We start from the raw sequence: 19,651 nt of genomic DNA, 5'->3' as shown, positions 1-19,651 counted from the left end.
ACCACCAAGCTTGATTTGCCTTTTGCCCTTCTCGCTCTTCTAAATTTCTCCTCTCCCAGTCCTCATCTTGTTCTTCTGTCTGTGCATGATTGGACGTTCTCATCAAACATTCATGAGCCAAAGTAGTCCCAAAATGTAATATCATAGTTTTTTAGGGACCTTTATTTCATTAGCTGAGGCCTCTGCTGTAGCCACATGGCACACACCATTTAGAATAGACTTCTTCAAGGTGAAAACTGAACCACAGGCAAAAATGAGGCATGGAATATGAAAGACAACTGTTGGTTTTTCTCAAAAACAGAGATTCTGTTCATCCACAAACAGCCCAAAGGGCAAAGCAAGGTGTTAACCCCTTAACACCTTAATTTATTTCAAGCAATGAAAGAATAATTTCACTTGTGTTTTTGCTTTTGAGTAGATGCTACAAAATTGAGTGATTTCAGAGCGGGTTTGTCACAGATTTGCGACAACAGGCATTGAAGACCCAATCCAATGAAAATTGTGTTTTTAACATGTTCATTCATGTAGCATTTTTATCCTAATGGAGGACACACATAATATAATTTAAGTTTAAAACTAGGTTTCTTAGTATTTCTTTATTCTAATGAAATTGGATCAAGAGCAGATAAAAACCAGAGGTTTGAAAGAGCTCGAGTTTGTGACTGAGCAACAGTTATAGATGGACCAAAGTCTCCATTCTCCACTACAATTTTGATTTATCCACTTCCAGACAAAAAGATCCCTTAATCTCTTAACTTTACTTGACCGACAATTTTTTTCTACAGAAACAAAATTCTTTAACAGACACACAAATCTCGTGTTGCACTTACAAATATTTTTAACAGAAAGACAATTTTGTTCTACAAGTACAAAATCTTGTTAAAGTACAACACATTTTAGACACAGGCAATCATTTTGCAACAAATCAAACTTCATATAATTGTCCTTAGTGTAATTAAGTGTCTGGTTTTCAGTTCTTTCTTGTCAGGTTACCTGCGTTGTCACTCTTTTGTTGCTCTATTGGTTTTGTCATGTCAAAGTTTATTTGTTAAATGATCTCCGACATGTTGGGTCTTACACCACCAGTTGCTGACAGTGTAGGGTGGTAGAGAATCTTAAGAGGAGCCATGGTGTATATTTAAGTTCCCTTGAGGGTTGCTGAAAAGGGACCTTACCATTGCGTGTTGTATATGTATCGTGAACTATTCGTAAGGATAATGTTATTTGCATGCACTGACGTACAGGCGACACTGTCGTACTGTGCCTTCACACCACATTCTAGTTGTTTATAATGCATTAATCACAACTGTCCTTACGGGTAGATATGGGCCGTTTAATAACAGGCAAACTAAGCCACAGGGGCAGTAGTGACTAAGCCATTACCAGCTGAAAACAAAGTGTAATTTATGCTCATTTTGCTTGTTACATAAACTGGAGGACCTACATTGCTTTTTTTATCCTAGCAGCATTTTTTGTTTGTTTTTAGAATATTTCATTTAGATAATTAAGGGAATAAATGTTGGTTTCTCCGTCTTCCTGGAACTCATCTTGAGCTGCATTTTTGTGTCAGTCTGTTTTTTTAATCTAATTATTTTTTGCACATTTTGTGATGTTCCACTCCTAAATCTTTCAGAGTAAACTATATTTAAATATAAAATATTGCATTTGGCACACTTAAGAAGACATCTTGTTGAATTAAATATGAGTTATTTTTGCAAGCTTGTTTTCCTACCTGGAAGTGATACGACTTGATCTCTGAGGCTACGTCTTTTGCTCTTTGTGGGTGCCGCCCATTTCATGACATCAAGAGTAGTGCTGCCACAAACGATTATTTTAATAGTCGACTAATCACCGATTATTTTTTCCGATTAGTCAACTAATTGAGTCATGTGCAAACTGGATGTAAAGCTCCAGACTCTGGAAGGGGCTGTTCCCAATTTCATAGGTAACAATGTGAGGACCCACTTGTTTTTGTGGATTTGGAGGGGTTGGTGCTCAGAGCACAGGGTCTTAGAGGAATGCTCAAAGATGTGTGAATGGATCAAAATACCATTTTGGAGTTGTTTTTGCAAGGAATTAACATTATAATACAATTAGCAGTGCAGAAAAGTAGATTTTGCGTGATTTTAACAATAACTTCATGTTGTAAAACCAGGGTGTAGCACATGCTTCATGTGATTTTTCTATCTCTAGTTGGAGAGGGTTTGAATTTTAAAACAGATTTAAAACTTATATTCGCATGATCATATATTATGTATTGCAATGACTTTTACGAAACTTGCAAAGGATTTAATTCATTTCTTTTTTATGCATCTGCGTAGCTGACCTTTCCCACATATGTGCTCATCTAAAAGCATGTTCATAAAGTAATACGCACTAAAAGCTGGACGAAGCTCTGAGACATTAAAGAGATTTATTTTTAGGAGTTTGGTGAAAGCAGCAGCGCAAATGCCAAATCAACTTCGATTCATTCTTACATTGTTGAAAATGTGAAGATTTGTCCTCTTAAAAACTGCACAACTCACAGTATGTTCTTCATTTCATGCGCACTGGTTAAATGGTACAGGATGTATTTTTTTATCCCTTGAAAACTTGAATTTTGACCTTTTTAGGAGAACTTTTTAAATTCTAACTCCTGACCCATGCTGGGCAGAGCAGCAGGAAAACGGTTAAAATCACCAGCGCTGTTTAAGTCTAGACTTCATGATGATTTTGCTGCAATTTATGGAGTGCTAATCAAAAATAGTAGAAAATTATTCCAGAGCAGAGGTGGGTTAGTGTTGAAGTTTCTCCATCAGATACGGCAAAGCAGAGAGAAGAATGAGAGCTGTAAAAACATGAGGCTTAATCTTTGTTTTGTCTTAGGGACTGTGGTCCCAGACAACCAAACTAGGAGAGCAAACAGTTATTTTACAGGGCGGGAGATGAAAAAGGATTACTCTGTGATCATAAAACCATAATCCACCAATACAGTTTAATAAAAGTTTTTTTTTTTGTCTCAGATTTTTAGATACTATTGACTCTAGTGGTGCTGAGGTTGACAGGCGGTGTTTACTATAGCATACAACACTGTGATGGACTTGCAATGCCTGTGTGAAGCATCTTTACGAGGAGACAATTTTGGTTTAAGTCATCATTATGACAATTGCCTGCTCTGTCAAAGCATCCCTCTTCCAAAGCTCTTTATGTATTACAGCTCTAGTCAGCAATCCTCTGCGCGCACACATACACATGCTGCAATTTCCATTTAATCCATGTACAAGGCTGAAGCTTTCACAGTCAATAACACACAGACAAAGAGGAATTTGAGTATGGCAGCGTGCCCTCACCGAAAGCACATCGAGACCAGCGCAGAAACAGGCCAACAAAGCCGTGACGTCTTGTTTCCGCTACGAGACAAAGGTCATCCTTCGCTTTGAATTCTTTGGATGAATTGTCCACAAACAAATTAGAAAAAATTAATGAAAGATATGAAAACTGAAAAAATCCGAATGAAATGTGAGGCAAGCCTCATCTTTTGCCTGCAGCTTCCAGACCAACAAAATTAGCATCTAGGCCAACAAGTGAGAGGTGCTCACATGGAAACCGCCTTAGAAGTAAGAGTCCTCTTGAAGCAAATATAAAGTGCAAGATAAAAGGAACCTTTTGGCAAAAAAGCTTGATTACCATTAGCTGACCAGTTGATTATCATATCAACAGAGACTCCTTAATCAAAGGAAAGTGACCGCTGCTCAGTGTACCGTCAAATAATTGCAAGTTCAGCTGGATTTTAACAAAACAAGTGTTTTCCAGCACACTTTGTTATTTGAATTTCATCAGAAGCCCTAAAAGCAGTAATCCTTACTCGGTGGTGCAGTCAACCCCCCACCACCAAGGATTAATTCTAAAGAGGGGCTCTCTCGCTAACGTTCTCGCTGTTTCTCTGATACGGTTAACTGGAAAAGCAGCAGGCTCTGTGTCTGCAACAACCGTTCCCTCACAAGCAGAGAGCACAGATTTGCGCTCGCTGGAACTAACTTGACTCAGCCACATTTGGTGTGCAAATCAAAGAGGACGCTGGGGGGAACTAAAAAAAAAAAAAAACGCATTTATGTGCACAAGCAAAGGAAATGTGGACTTCTATGTCAGGGAACGGGGTCAGATGGAGTTTGTCACATTGTTTTTGTCTCATTTCCCCCAAAGAACACTCTCCCCTGGAATAAGTGGGGTGTTATTCACTGTCACTCCGTGTCTCAGCATGAAATCATTGAGGAATGCAATTATCACTTTGCCCAACAGACATTTCTCTGAAACCAGAGCAAACAATTGGGGACATGAGGGTGGGCGGGGTGGAGGGTTAAAGCCGACCTTGGTGCCAACTTTTTTGCTTCGGAACTTTCTTTTCATTAAAATAGAGCTAAATCCTAATTCACTGGCACACTTACAAAAAAAAAAAAAAAAACTTCTATATTAACGTCCTCCAGTTGTGCTTTAAAATGAAAACTTTGCCTCATAACTTTCGATTGTTTCGCTACTTCTGTTTCCTCAATTACAGCCTCTAATGAACTACAAAGCTTTTTGCAGGCAACTTGAGCGAGTCGGCTGCAGCATTTCATGCCGCGCTGGGCAGACACCAAACTGTCACCCCCCTCCGCCTCCCCAGTGCTCACCCAGAGGTAAGCTGTCACCTTCTTACTATTAAAAGAAGTCCCATGGGACTGAAAAAGGAAGGAAAGAAGAGTTGCGCAGCCCCAAACAAACAGAAATAAACAAGGCTTCCATACTGACAGAGTGCCACGCATTATTTGCTTACAACTATAAGGGTCAAGCTTTTTGAACAACATGCTATCAAGAGCGCCTAACAAACAACAGCCACGTGAAAATCCTTGTTAGGTTGACAGCCTGATCAAGCTTGCATTATTCATGAAGGCTGGCCGCCTGCATCTAATGCAGATCAGGAATGATATTTTATTTGTTAGGCAAGGCCATAATAATGTTTACCTATGCAGCAGAGTGAACAAATTAACAACACAAACACAAAGACAATAGTCTTAACACAGAGAGACACGGATGCAGCTATCTTTGGCTGTGCTGAATGTGCTTGGCGAGCAGGCTAATGAAAGGTAACTAGAGGAGAGGAACTCATTATAGATTGTGAACGAAACCAAAAAATATAAAAAAAGGTGAGACACTTTTTTTTTTAAAGCATTGTCACACTGAAAAGAAATAAAAGTTGTTCATAGGAGTTCATGTATTTTAATTCTGGTTACAAAATAACAAATATTAAATTGAATTCAGTGGCAAAGCTTTCTAATGAAAGAATGTCTGATTTTAGTCACAAAACAAAAACATTCACAGTGAACACTATTAATTCTCACACATAAAATCAGCCATGCGTGCACTCACATGCAAATACAAACAAGATGCCCACATAGTGTATAGACTCACACACAGAGACACACTGAAAGTGAGCTTAGCTGCAGAGCAGAGCCCCAAGGGCTGCTCTGTTGATTAATGAGGGGAGGATGGCAAGGAGAGAAGGATGAAGCTGAAGTGTTAATGAAGCTATGATAGATTCTTCTAGGCCCTGTTGTTTGTAGGTGAGTCTCTGGAGCATCCGCACACTGTAGCACTACACCTTGAAGCAGATCTGTGAACCCACTGAGACACGGGAAGCAGAGTGACTAATACTTTTGCTTCTCCTAAGTTTTTGTTTGGCAACAATTGTACTGGATTTTGTAGATTTTCTTTGATATTTTTTTGGCAGGATCATTATTTAGTACTCACTGAAACAAAGTTGTAAGACAAACCTAACTTTATATTTAAAGAAAAAATCTGAAAATACTAAAAATTAAATTGATTTAAAAGTACACAGAAACGTGCTAATCGCAGGTTACTGAATATGTCTTTAGCCCATGATGTTCACACTGGAAAAGCAGGAAGGGGCTTCTTCTTCTTTTTATACTGTTTACTGGCGTTTTTCCGCCATTCACAGTTGGAAGAGGCTTGGTGCCAAAAGTCAAAGTGGAGAAAATCTTGGTCCAAGTATTTTCTTTCACAGCTCTATTCCAATATATGCAAGAAATTGTGTCATATAATTGTGGAAAGGAACAAAATGCAGTTATTCATTTCTTCTCCATAGCTAATTTCAAACAGCTGGCATTTCCGGGAATTAAAAGAGTCACTACCAAATCTGAGTCTCTGACTGGTGAAAGTTCAACACATGGTTACATGTTTTGTATGCCGAAAACAACTTGGGTTTCACTAGCTGCGTTTCTATTACACTTATGAGCAAAACTTTATTGAAATTCTAAAAGTATCGAATAATCACAATTTTGCAGTTACACTAATTCCATTAAATCAATAATTATGTGAATAAATCCAAAAAAACATAAGTCATTAAAAACACAATGAGATGAGAACAAGCATTATTTATTTGATTCACCAAAAGGGAGCATTTGGGGGACGTCACAGCAGTGTGGTGCGCACGTGCAGCGCAGCAAGTCTGTAGACAACCCCAGATGCATGTGAAAAGCCTGTTAAAAAATAGCCATTCTAACCAGTAAGCAGCTGAACCTTTTTTCTGTTTGAAAACATGACAGGATTCATTCAAGTTTCTGTCACGGTACTAGCGCTTATTCTTCATTTGTCGAAGGAGACGTCCGGGTCTTATTTTGGCACCGAGCTGCAAAAGCGCGGCTACAGATGAAGCGATGAGGAAATCTTCATGACTTTACGGAGGAGCTGTGCGCAAAAACATTTTTTCGATAAATGCAAGTTTTTTTTAGAAATTGTGCTGTTTCCATTAAGCAATTTTTTTATTGAAAGTCCAATTTGCAAATTTCAGAGTTAATGGAAAAGCAGCTTATGACTTTCTTTTTCTCTGACTGCAACAGTTTTAAACACAGAACCTCAAAACGGGTGTTTACACGTGTTCACATAGGCCTTTCATCAAAATTAATGCACATTGGAGAAGGAGACTACAGCTTGAGACTGTATATGACCCTCTACGCCCAGACAACCTAAAAACCTGCAGCACCCATACAGGTCAACTCTAATACAGGTCAACTCCTGTACAGGTGCAAATGACTAAGGCTTTAGTTGATGTTCCTGTCTGTTCTATTCTGTTTCTTTCCCTACATGACATAGCTTATGAATCGTTTCTGGTTGCTTTTGTTTGTGCACTTATACCGCCTTTACCTACATAAACTAAAAAAAATGCAGTTATCTGGTGGCATTTAACAAATATTCTGTGTTTTTAGTTGTAATTTTCATATATATAATCAGCCCTAAAACAATAAAAATTGCAACTTTTTTCGTTAGGACATCTTAATTAAGTGGTTTTGATTCAGAAGGTCATAACTGTATACGACTTACATTTTAGTACAATTTCATTACACATAAAGTCACCAAAACAGCTTTTACAAAACTTAGTCAGCTGTCATCAATAAAAATCATAATTTGTCTGTAAAAAGGATTTGAAAAAAGCTGTTTTTGCCTAAAAAATGTTTAAAGTACATTTGATTTTAAGTGTTGCTATCTGTAATTTCCACAAGTCCAAGATCAATATTGTCAAAAAGAATTAGAAGGGTTTTTCACTGTTTGAAATCAATGACTCTTGATATCATCCACTATATTTCTAAATAAGAGCAAGGCAACACCACAGTGATGCAGTAAAGAATATTCCTATTTATGTGTTTGTGAGCTCACTGAATAGTTAATGTCAGCTAATCAACCATTAACTAATAAAAAACACATTTTTTTGTGCAGATGGAGCATTATTGGGGATCAAAGGAGATTATTGGCGTCTCCGTAAGTATAGTCAATGCTCAGAGCAGAACTGCGAGCAGAAAGGCATTAGCGCCACATGTGTGTGTCACAACTCATGCAGTATTCAACACTGATATTGAGTGTTTTTCTCATATTGTGAAGCCACAGTCTGTAGCAACCTCAAGAGTTGAAAAAGTCAAGATCAATGTCAGGATGGCTTTCTAAAGAGACTACTGGGTTGTCAGTTTGGGTAACGTCTGTGCATCAAGAGGGCAGTGAAGGTGCAAATAAAAGGAATACATTTAGGAATACATTGGTTAACAAATTCCAGCTTAAAAATCAAAACTGTCTTCTTGACTGTGCAAATTCAAATTTTATGAAAATCTATTTCACTCAATTAAAAGCATGAATATGACTAACAGTTATACGCTTTAACTATAAAGGCGCTCCAATTTCTTTAAAATTGACACAAAATGTATCAAAAAAAATATTAGCCATTAAGCTGCCAATAACAATCCCAGAATAACAAAATAAGAGACCGCCAGTAAACCAGAAACTGTTATGCCATCTGTTTAGTTTTGGACATTACTTCCTGAAAATAACAGCATTCGTCCCAGCAAAATGCAAAAACCTTTCCTAAATTATTAAAAACATGAATCAATAATGTGAAACGCTTGAGTAAAACCCAAGCAAAGATTTATTCATGAATGCAACTTTATAATAGAGGTGTATTTCTCATCATGAATGATGACTGTTGAGCTGTTGTTCCCATACCCGGGCAGGGATGCAATTCATCAGGGCTAATAAGAGCTGGTGATTTGTCTGGAGGCCTTTGATTGAAGAAGCTGATCAAAGCTAAATGAAATGACCGTGAGCCTCGTGAAGCAAGCTGATACACTGAATAAAAAATATATATATATTATCAAATCAGGACGAAAATGACAAGAGGCACCAATCAGAAAGCCTTTCTGTACGTCTGATTTTGAACATAAAATATAAGCACAGAAATAATAAATATTCTCAATATTTATGTTTATGGTCCACTGGAAGTAGGATTCTTCGGATGACAAATCTGACAATCCCCAGCCAGTCACTGTCAATAGCGAGGGCCTAAAAGTGGTAAGATCCTATCTTAAACGGCTGTGGCATCTTGGACAATAGACACATTCTTACTCGATACTCTGATGATTGTCCTCATATAGGCCACCGGTGGCTGGACAGAAACACTTGTGTCAGCAACAGTTGAGTGACAAAAGAAGCATAAACAAAGATGGGAGGAGAGCAGCACTGTGTGCAGGGAAGTGCTTAAAGACTAATACCGCCTGAATTTGTCTCTATGGGAAATGAGTGTTTGAGGAAAAACAAGATTTCCTATGCTAATGTTTAATCTTGGACTGTAAGCTGCATGCTGTTTTGTTTTTTAATACCGGGTGAGATTTGTATGATCTCTTTGAACAGCTTAAAGCTTACAGGGAACAGAAAATGTATTATTTAATAGCAAGTGCTCATGTATTTTAATATTTTGTTATAGAGTATGAGTACAAGTTAAAGAGTTTGTATTCTGCTTTATTATTTTTCTGCATTTGGCAAAAACTGCATAAAAATGAGTCTGTTTCTTGTGTGAAATTTTCATCAAATCTTAAAGTTAGATTAAAATGCAGGATAATATATCAATAAAACCAACAGTGAGGGTTGTGAATTATCAGTGAGACACAGAAATAAAAGTGGACAAACAAAACTCAAACCTTGAAGAACAAACAAGTTGAGAAATATGAGCTGCTTAGGGTGTAACCGAGTGTTGGGAAAGAGGATAAATATGAGTAGTAAAATCACATGGGAATTAAAATAAAATCATGTGATGCCGCAGGTGGGAAAGGAGGGCAGCTGAGACATCTGGGTGTTAAGAGGAACATGGATAGTAAATATATATATTTATATATAAAGATAAAAAGAAAAATTCCTTTCATATTTATTATAAAACTCAAACAATGAACCATTTTTATTTGGCACAAATAATAAATGAGTTGTTTTTCTTTTGTATTATTAAGAGAACTTCTTAAAAAAAAAAAGGAAAAAAAATAAAATGACATTTTCATTGTGTTGGTCCACACTTAAATCAAACACTCATTGAGGGAAAAAGAAACAAATAATGGAAAGAAATTAAAGTTTAGGATTTTTTAGTCTAGGTAAAAATTATCTAATACTTTCAACTTTAAATAGAACTAATATTAGAAGTTGTTCTTCCCCCAATAATAGTGTATTTTTTCCTCCCACATTTCTATGCTTCATTACAGGGTAGCCATGGAGCTATAAAAGCAGATGCTAGTATTACTCTTTTATTATTGCAATGTGTAATTTTCTGGGCTTTTGCATTCACCAAAGCACTTCTTATCTTGTTTATTCCAGTTCTATCTTTGAAACAGAGTTCTCTAACATTTCTCTGCATGAACAAAAGTTGTTATCCTTTCATTAAGCTGCAGTGTTTTTCTTTTAACAGTAAATTGCACTTGTAGACAGCTGCAGAAAAAAAATGGTTGCACTAAGGTTATTGTGAATAGTTCACTCATAAAAAAGCAATTTTAAGATGCCAGATTGTCGAAATGTAAATTCAGAACTGTTGGTATCTTTATTCCAAATTATATCCTTGCGTTTAGGATGATAAATAACTCTGCAGTCCTGTCTGTTGGTTTGCCGTTATTTATTTACTTCCAGACGTACAGCTGATTGCATTTTCACTCCTCATTTTCAAGCAGATGTGATGCATTTTTAATGTGTTTTCTGTTTTGACATTTAATGTTCCGGTTTGACCGAGACTCTCTCTCCATAAAGCACTTCAGTTGTAGTTGTGCTTTTTCTGCTTTACATTATATAAATATACTTTATCTTTTTCAAGTCAGAGTTTGTTGGCTTTCGCTCTGTTGTCCCCCTAAACTTTGAAGTAAAAGTCAAACCGATGTTGCGGTCGACTTATCACACATCTGCTGGCACTTTAAAATCTCATAAACTGAATGCATCTGACGGATTTGTGCTCTTAAAAAATCAGAACAGCCAACAGAAGATCCCCCATTTGAAAAAAAAAAAAAAAATTCGGCTACTATTAGGAGCATTTTTCTTCATTAGGGAGTTAGTGTACTGAGAAGGGGGTAATTTGTTGTCACATACCCTCAGAGAAAGAACGCTGTATTTCCCCTCTTTCATATGTTAAATTATCTTTTGGTAAACTAACATGTTTTTGTGCATTTTCTGTTATTATTTTACTCCCACACTCATCGTGTTTTGCTGGTGGGCTTCCCATAACGACCTACATATGCTAAATTGTTTTAGGTAAACATAAGCTCGTCTGGTTATGTCCTAATCAGTTGCATATTAAACTAAAAGAGGTGTCAGAAATCCCATTTTTTTCCCAGTTCTGTAAAGTTGTCTCAGAAAGAGAATGCCTTCTTTATTCATTGTATAAACAATTGACCATCAGGGAAATATCTCTTTTTAGAGTCCACAAGGCAACTGTTATTCCTTTTCTTATTTATGTTTATTACAATTTAAATTGTAATCACAGTCATTTATTTCCAATAAACAAATGCTGTTCTATAATTTTGGCATAAAAGAACAGAGATTCATCTTAATTACCTGTGTTGCGATTAATCATCTGCTAATATGACACAGTTACAACAGCGCTTCAGGCTGTGGCTAACGTGTTTTCCGCAGAGAAGATGGATTCAAATATAATGACCTCTTAAGCAATACATGCAGATGTTTGACCGCTTCATGATAAACAATGCTTAAACCAGGCTGATCTGACCAGCAGAAGTCTTAGAACATAAAAATTCTAATTTATTTTTTTGAACTAAAGAAAAAAAAGCTGTCCCCAGTATTTTCATACATTTATTATATGAACAGCAAATTACTTTCTGGCAGCTGGAAGCAAATTAGCTCTCATGTTATTAACAAGTAGAGGCAAGCAGTGTAAATTGATTTTTTCATTTAAATGTGTTAGAGGAAACTATCTCAATCAACAAGTACGATTTGTCTTGGGAATGTCTAAAGCCGTATATATTTACACATTACTTAGAGTAATTTTATCCTTTAAGCTTTTTTCTACAAACCAAGATCAACAATTTTCTTCCATACAGAAAACTTTAGTTTTTTTGTAATAAAGCTAAAATAAGAGTTAGAAAGTCCACACTTTCAATATTTCATACTTGAGGGATTATTGAACAGCGAAGTGTTGCTCTGTTTAATTCTTAGGCATTATATAGTAGTTGATCATGTTTTGGTTGCCATGGTGATCATCCAGCATCCACAGCATCCTCTGGACTGAATATTAAAGGGATGACGAACCAAAAAAGATTCTCTTCCAAACAAATGTACCTTAAAAGAAACAAAGTAACTCAAAACAGGGATTTGGTTCAGTATTTAAACAGGAAAAAAAATGCAGTTTGTACCTCGAGCTGCACAAAATTAGGAACAGTCACATTATCTTTTTTTATTTAAACTCTAATTTTCGTCTAACCAGAATATTTTGTAACAGAAAAAAAAAGACTAACTGGAAAAATAAGAATCTAAGCAGAAAATGATGTTATATAGACAAACTGAAAAAAATATTTAGAACATCAAAGACACACCAAATTAAAAAAATAACATCCATCGATCAACTTTACTCACTCTCTATGTTGGGGTCATGGAGCCTATCTCAGCTACTGATGAATACAATACAATAATCACAATGATCACCATCTTAAATCCTGTGTAACTTATGCTCACACTACTCACTTTCTACATTTTACTTTACAAAGTAAAAATACCATTCATTATTTCAAGAAAATAAAAGTTTAAAGCTTGAATTAATAAACAGCTTTCAATTTATTGGAAACTATGATGCTTACAAAGTTCCCATGAATAAATTTAAGGAGAAATTTGACAGGTATAGTTGTGAATGATCATTTAAAGTTGATGTAAAACTACATGTATGTTGTTTATTATTAAAATCCTGTTTGTTCCTGTTGCAGATTTTTGCTCATGCAGCTCCTGCATTTACATCACGACTAAACTGTTTTCACAATAACAAATGAAGCGTAACCAGAGGTTTTTTTGAGTATAAACTGTATTTAAATAATTCACTCCTACCTATGTGATATTGGATCTCCAGCTCATTAAAATGTCAAAACAGAAGATAGAATTTGAAACAATTGCTCCCAAACCTGCATTTGCGGCTAACTGGAATCGAGCCTTTTTGCAAACAGAGACTGCACAGAAGGGAGGAAAATATTCAGCTGTTAACCTTTCCTATTTACCACAGCGTTTTCAAGCCTGGGAAACATCTACCTGGACTGAGACTGACATACAAATTACTAAAGGTCATGTTTTTCAGCCTTTCAAGGGGAGCCTATCCCTCAGATTGCATCAAACATTTTTTTTTCCTGAAAGGTAACAAAGCACCTGTATTGATAACAGCAATATCGCTGCTGCTGCCTCCCAGACGACGCTGGATCTTGTTTTTCTGCTGTCAGAGAAACTTCAATTGTTTCTAGCTGTGTAAAGCACTTCGTTTGTTCCCATGAATATTGTATGAAGCACATCAACAGGGTTAAAAATTAATTGGGAATCTGCTCAGCGCTCTGTGGCATTAGATTGTTTACCTGTTTGCTAGGTGCGTTCGTGAAGTGTGAGCTAGTGTTTCAATGCCAAACCGAAGCAGTTGTTGTGTGTGTGTCAGTGCGTGTGCCTTTGCACTGTGTCAGGGGGAATAGCCTGTTGGGGTTATGGAGGGTGCAGTGTGAGGTGATGAATAGGATGCTTTTGTGCTCGGTCCCGCAGCTGTCTACAAACCAGCGAAGGGGAGAAAGGTGAGAAAGAAAGGGGGATAAGGTGAAGTAGATAGTCAGATAAAGGAGAAGAATGAGGAAAGGAGATAAAAGAAGAGGAGAGGAGATGAGAGCAACACAGTTATGTGTGTGTGTGTGGGGGGGGGGGGTGCAGAAGACAAGAAGTGACAAAATAGGTTTGGATGTGAGGAGGAGGAGGAGAATGTGAGAATGCATTCAAAACAGACCACCGCTGTGAATAAAGTTGGAATAATTAAGAGGTGATGTGCATTTATATTTATAGAAGAAATAATATAAGTGTAGAGTTCTGTTCTTCAGGGAAACTGGACTTTAAATGGTTGATCTAGAAGACCTTTAGCTGCTCACCAGAGTAGCGAGCCAGAACGAAGGGAGCTGCAAACGTCTTCCACATCAACCTTTTTTAAGTCTAGTTTCCCTAAAGAGCAGAATCCTGCAGTTATACAAAATGCCATAAAGAAAAACTCTGGTGAGAAATTGCCTCAGTTGGTAATTTTGATAACTCTGCCAAACAGAACTAACCTTATGGCCTCAACCTTCACACATGATGGGGTTTGGAAATGAGCCAATCACAGTGAGGGATGCTGATGACTTTGGCCAAATCTGCTCGTGTTGCTCTGGCCACTTTCATACATATCCCATGAGGAGAACCGCTCAACTGTACAACATTCTAATAAAAATAATGTATAATTCATTTTAAATGCCACAGCAATACAATAGAAGCGGGTGTGAGAGCATTAGAAGGTCAACGGAGATCCAAAGGCTGGATAAGAAATATCTGAAAGACCTTTAAAGTCATAAACACATTAAATAATCATCACATAGGGAGGAATTCGGACTTGCATTGACGGGGATTGTTAAGACAATTCAGATTTGTTTATTGGGGTGAGCTGTCAGTTAGACGTCTGTAACAATGCTTTTGAACTACAAAATGAAAAAAAAAAATACCCCCAAAAATCTGCATTTTAATAAAAATTTTGCTTCAATTTTTTGCCAGAGGCCTTAACTACTTGTGGGAACACAAGTCCCAGCATGCATATATTTATAACATGTATTGTTTGTTTAAAGCTGTCACTTTTTGCCATATTTGAGCTCTTAACTTTAGTCTTCAGGCTTCTATAACTCATGACTTGCTACGATTAAGGGGGTCTTGATTTAATTTTACAAACTTTTGTACAGAGGACAAAGAAAGTGATTTTTTTTTAGTAACTCTTCCCAAGAGATTATAGCCGCCCAAGTGTTAGTGAAAATACAGCGTCACTGCAGAAGCTGCTAAATCTTCTAAAGAAGCTTTTTACCAAAAACAAAAGGTGTTTCTAGTCAGTTTTAGCTACAGTATATTACACTCAGTTTCTTCCCATACTCATTTAAAAAACTAAGAGAATTGTTACTTAAAAAACCCACTCTGATGAAAATTGTGTTTTTAAGATGTTCTTAAAAATTACACCAAACATTTGCATTACTGAGTATTTCTTTATTCAAATCGTTGTGAATCAGGACGAGACAAAAAAAAAAGCTGTTTGAAAAAGATCCTATTTGTTATGTATTTGATCCGCTCCCATCTGATGCATCTATTTGTTAACCGGTAATGTTAGGTTAGAGGTGTGAGGGGCTGTAAGCTAGTGGGGAATTCTGTAAACAGAGAGCTCTCCGTTAAATGCTTGCTCCGTCAGCTCAAGAGGCTTATTTCAAATGAACAACTGCAGCTCTGCAGAAACTATCTTCCAGAGAATGTTATTGATTTTGGCTAAAAACAGCACTTTGATAACCTAAATTCCACTGGAACACTTTTAAAATAGTTTAAGATATTTAGAGTGGGACTTAAAAAATAACCTAATATTATTTTTTTTTCACAAAACAGTTTAGAGTGGCACACAGATGCAAAAGAAAAATTGTAAATAGGAAAAATAACATTTTTTACAAAAGGTTCATTTTGTTAAAATTAAGCTCTCACTAAAAGCATATAAAATTATTTATAAGATCACCCATATTATGTTTTGAACTATAAAATGTAGAATAAAAAGAAACAATTTTTTAGCTTTGCAAAGAAGTTTGCATCTCAGAAAATTCACTTTTTTACAATTATTAGTGTCGTCCGTACTACTAAAAGTAAATGTTTTAGTAAAATTTTGCAACGCAGAACACTACGAGAACGATTCTTCAAATTTCACTTCATAGCCATGAGCATTCATTACATTTTAGTAAACTATAATAGAAAAAAGGCCCGTGATGAACTTCTGATCTGACTAAAGTGCAGCCAGCCTCTTATCCATCAACAACTGGGACACGCGGCAGCCCCCATCCTATCAACCCTGACCAGAAGAAGCAGACAGGTTCATGGATGGATGGATTTCTCATACAATTCACTCAAAACTTGGGAGTTTACAGCCACAGAAAATAAAGACAATATCACAAATAGTGGATATCTGTCAAACTAGGCACACAGTTTGTCTGCTTTGCTGCTGTGTTCCCTCTGCTTCAAAATCCTCCTCGAATATCTAAACCTAACGTGAGCAAATGAATTCATTCGGTCTTCCCACACTGAGGTCCTCTGAGGCTATTGCAGCATGACTTTTTCCTGTGATGCAACAGCAGCTATAGCGGTGGAGGGGCTCACGGAGTGGGCGATCAGGACACAAACTGCTGTTCTCCACAAACAGCAGATTGAAATGCAGAGCTGGCAGCGCCATGGCATCCATACCTCAAGCGCAGCCAGCACAGCATGAGTTCCTCACTCATTTTTATAAAAACGCAGCCTATCAAAAAAAAATATTCAAACCACATAAGCAGAAAGCTAATAAACTGACTCCAGTGGATCTGGGAAGGCTCATTTGCATGTTGACAGATGTGCTTTCCTTAGTTACAGCTCTTTTACGAGCAACTTTTGTCTTCCAAATCTTGACTACTCAACTTTTATTTAATATCTGTGACTATTGCAGAACTTATGCAGATGAGGTCAGGTGATGTGAGGAGGCAGACATCATTAGCCTCCCATCATCACACTTTATCACAGGAGAGGAAGTGTGCCCATGTCTTAGCACACTGAGCAGGAGGTATGAACAAAAGCAGATGGCTTTATGAGTCAGACAATAGGTGCTCATGATTTCAAATACATCCTTTCAGTTTAAGCAGTCGAGGTATTTTCCTCTGGCTCTATCTCAATGAAAATCCATTATGGAGGCACAGAGGAGCTGCCATCACTCTGAATCAGCCAGACTTCAATGAGACTTTCAATACAGAGATTAATTTACAGAGGCTGAAAGAGGACTGATAATTCTAAGGATTCATTTCGCACTGTCTACCTTTTACTGCATAATTCAATGGAGACAAATGTGCCATATCACACCCAAGAATATCAGTCTTCTGTGTTTTGATTTTAATGTTTTTTCACTTAAAATAGAAAAAAAACTTTTTGTTTAATTTATAAAAACAATAAAGTTTTTAACTTTTGAAATGACAGCAGAAGGAGGACTCTATTATTGTTATTGTTTTCCAGCTGCTCTTGTCTGCAAACAACTGGAACTCCTCTTCCTCCACCTCCTCTTCATCCTCCTCTGCGCCAGACAGCAAGTGCAACAGTACTCACCCCCAGTTTCTTACTCCGTATCCTCACGTACCCCTGCTTGACTATGTCGTTGAAGTTGGAAGCCATGGCAAAAGGGTAGCGGGCGGCTTCCTGTCCGAAAGAATGACAATAATGAATAGAATATTACAAAGCAGTCTCGTTCTGAACGGTGGACGCTTTAATTTCAGCCTCGCTCCGTGTGACATTCAGCAGGAGCGGAGGAAGCCGCGGGCAACCTGCTCCGGAGTCGGCTAGCGCTCAGGTTGTCCGAGTTCAGCGTCGCGATCCATCCGGGAGAGGAGGGAGATACCATTCCGCTCACCAGCTGGTTCACTGCTGCCGGAGAGGAGCGGCGCGCGCTTCCTGGACGACACCATCCAAGCAGCAGCAAGGGGGTGGAGATTTCTGCTGAAAAAGGGAAAAGACGCTCTTTTATGTTCGTTTTTTATTTTTCTAAGACGAAAACCATTTTCTTTTTACAACTATTTAAGTATAAAAATAATATTTAACGAAATTACTATGTTTTATCCTCCTTGTTTAAAAAAATGTAAATTAAGATACATAAATTGTGTTTGAAAACGGCATTTTCGCTATGATTAATATTTTTTTTATTTTTTACAATAATAGATAAGATTCAGTGTTTTAAATTACGCTTTTTTAGGCACGCAAGTTCTTAGTATACTCCACTTTATTTTGTATTAAACTGTTGTTTTCTCTTTCCAGACATTTCTGCATTAGTAAAAATGGTGCACTTGAAGTTTGTTTTAAGTACACTTCAATATATAAATATAAGTATTAGCATATTGTAGGAAGTATACTAATTAAATAATTCTCTAGAATAAATTAGAACATTTTAAATTTAAGAATAAAGTATATTAAAATAAACTTCAAGTAGTACACTTAAATAGACAACTTTTGGCTAAGGGTTGTTTTTTTGATAATCACTCCTATTTACAAAGCAGTTCATTCACATTCTATCTGTCTCATCATCATCTTCATAAATCATAAGATGCCATTCATAATTACAGATGCTACCACTTTATAGCTTTAAATTAGTTCTTTTTCTCTCCTTTTTGCCACCTTCAGCCGCTCTGATTTGCTTTATATCACCCCATGTGCTAATAGGCATTTTATCATGGCGGAATGGCAAAGTAAGTAAAAGATGACCTAATTTTTATATAAAATTAATATTTTAAGTGGGATTACTATTTCATTGCCAATCTTTACCATTTTTTTTAAAGCAAGTAAAAGAACTTCAAGCAAAAAGGCTGCACTCACACTCTCTTGGGAAACATTTTTTTCTGGTTAAAACTCTTCTTAAACTTAGTAGACATTTTTCTGAATATTTAGTAATATATATATTAAATATAGTTGAGAATATTCCACAATTTTGCTCTTTGAGGTGTCTCCATGCATCTAAGCGTAGACATTTTTAGTGCTTAAATTCTCGCCTTTTTGTCATCTTCGTATAACTATCTTATACAGTGTGAAAGGATTTGTCATTGTAATAGCTTAGAAAAGAGTAGTTTGAGATACTTTTGTGCTCCACTGTGGAACAGGGTTCCTCTTTTCTCTGACATCCCAGTCTTTACTGAAATTGCCTTTTTCTGTTTGAGAAGTGAAATGTTTTATAAAAGTCAAAAGAGTATAACATATTTTTAACAGTAATTCTTCAATCTGCTGCTCCTACTATAATGATCTTAATATTATACCTTTTCGTTCTCAAATATCCTTGCAGAAACAACAGCTTCAAAATGATGTAAATTCTGAATGAAATATAAGGATGTCATAGTACCCTAATCAGAAAATATGCATATATTATAACATTTTCTTAAATCAAATTTCCTTTGCTCCTTTCAAACCTGATATGCACATGTGCAGGAGAGCTTAGATTTTGGTTGCTACCTGTCTGTGGATGCATATCATTTCCATATTTTCCGCCTATCTGGCACTAATAAAGAAATGCATTTTGAGCTTGGCAGTGTGCTTGCACAGTGTTTTCTAATTAGCAGGCGGCACTGAATTGATGTTGTTTGATTTGCTGAACGGCAAAACCGGAGTGGCTAGTATCTTATTAACAGATCACAATGGAAAGCTGTAAAGCAGAGGTGCTCCATAAAGCATTCAACCAGAACCTTTAGCATTTTTATGGACAGACTGGCAATCATAAAGCTTGTCAATTAAAAATACATCAGCAATTTTTTTTGTGTCTTTCAAGGTTATAATCCTGAAGAGATGCGGTAGAGGCGGTGCAGTCCCTCTCACTATATAACTTATTATAATAACTCATGGATCAAAGTTACCCATCTATTCAGATTTATTTTGGTCTTTTCTATCATGACAGATAGAGATTTCATCTCCTCGGTTCATCTAAGCTTTTGTATGTCTCCACATTCATCCTGTTCCTCTTACTAATTCATTTACTTTTTGTGCTTCATCAAAACAAAACACCCACAGCTGACAGGAGGCTTTGTTCCATCTGTCATTGACGCCCGCC

General features: G+C 36.7%; 1 protein-coding gene across 2 annotated transcripts in view; it reads right to left on the bottom strand.

Annotated features, from left to right (window-relative positions):
* The window catches only part of dok6 (docking protein 6), a 51,152-nt gene extending 32,923 nt beyond the window's left edge, over positions 1-18,229 (bottom strand). The window contains exons 1-2 of one of the 2 annotated variants that reach the window (XM_024280646.2): positions 17,391-18,229; positions 17,176-17,265 (exon numbers count right to left, since the gene is read on the bottom strand). In XM_024280646.2, the coding sequence (XP_024136414.1) occupies positions 17,176-17,241 (66 nt within the window). In that variant the 5' untranslated portion in view covers positions 17,242-17,265; positions 17,391-18,229. Of the gene's footprint in view, positions 1-17,175 lie in introns of both variants that reach the window. The other variant, XM_024280645.2, reaches the window with a different exon arrangement.
* Between the last annotated feature and the right edge of the window lie 1,422 nt (positions 18,230-19,651).

The sequence above is a fragment of the Oryzias melastigma genome, linkage group LG20 (genome assembly GCF_002922805.2).
Source record: "Oryzias melastigma strain HK-1 linkage group LG20, ASM292280v2, whole genome shotgun sequence".
NCBI lineage: Eukaryota > Metazoa > Chordata > Actinopteri > Beloniformes > Adrianichthyidae > Oryzias > Oryzias melastigma.
Note: the sequence above shows the minus strand (reverse complement) of the source record. Positions and strands in the feature narration are given on the sequence as shown.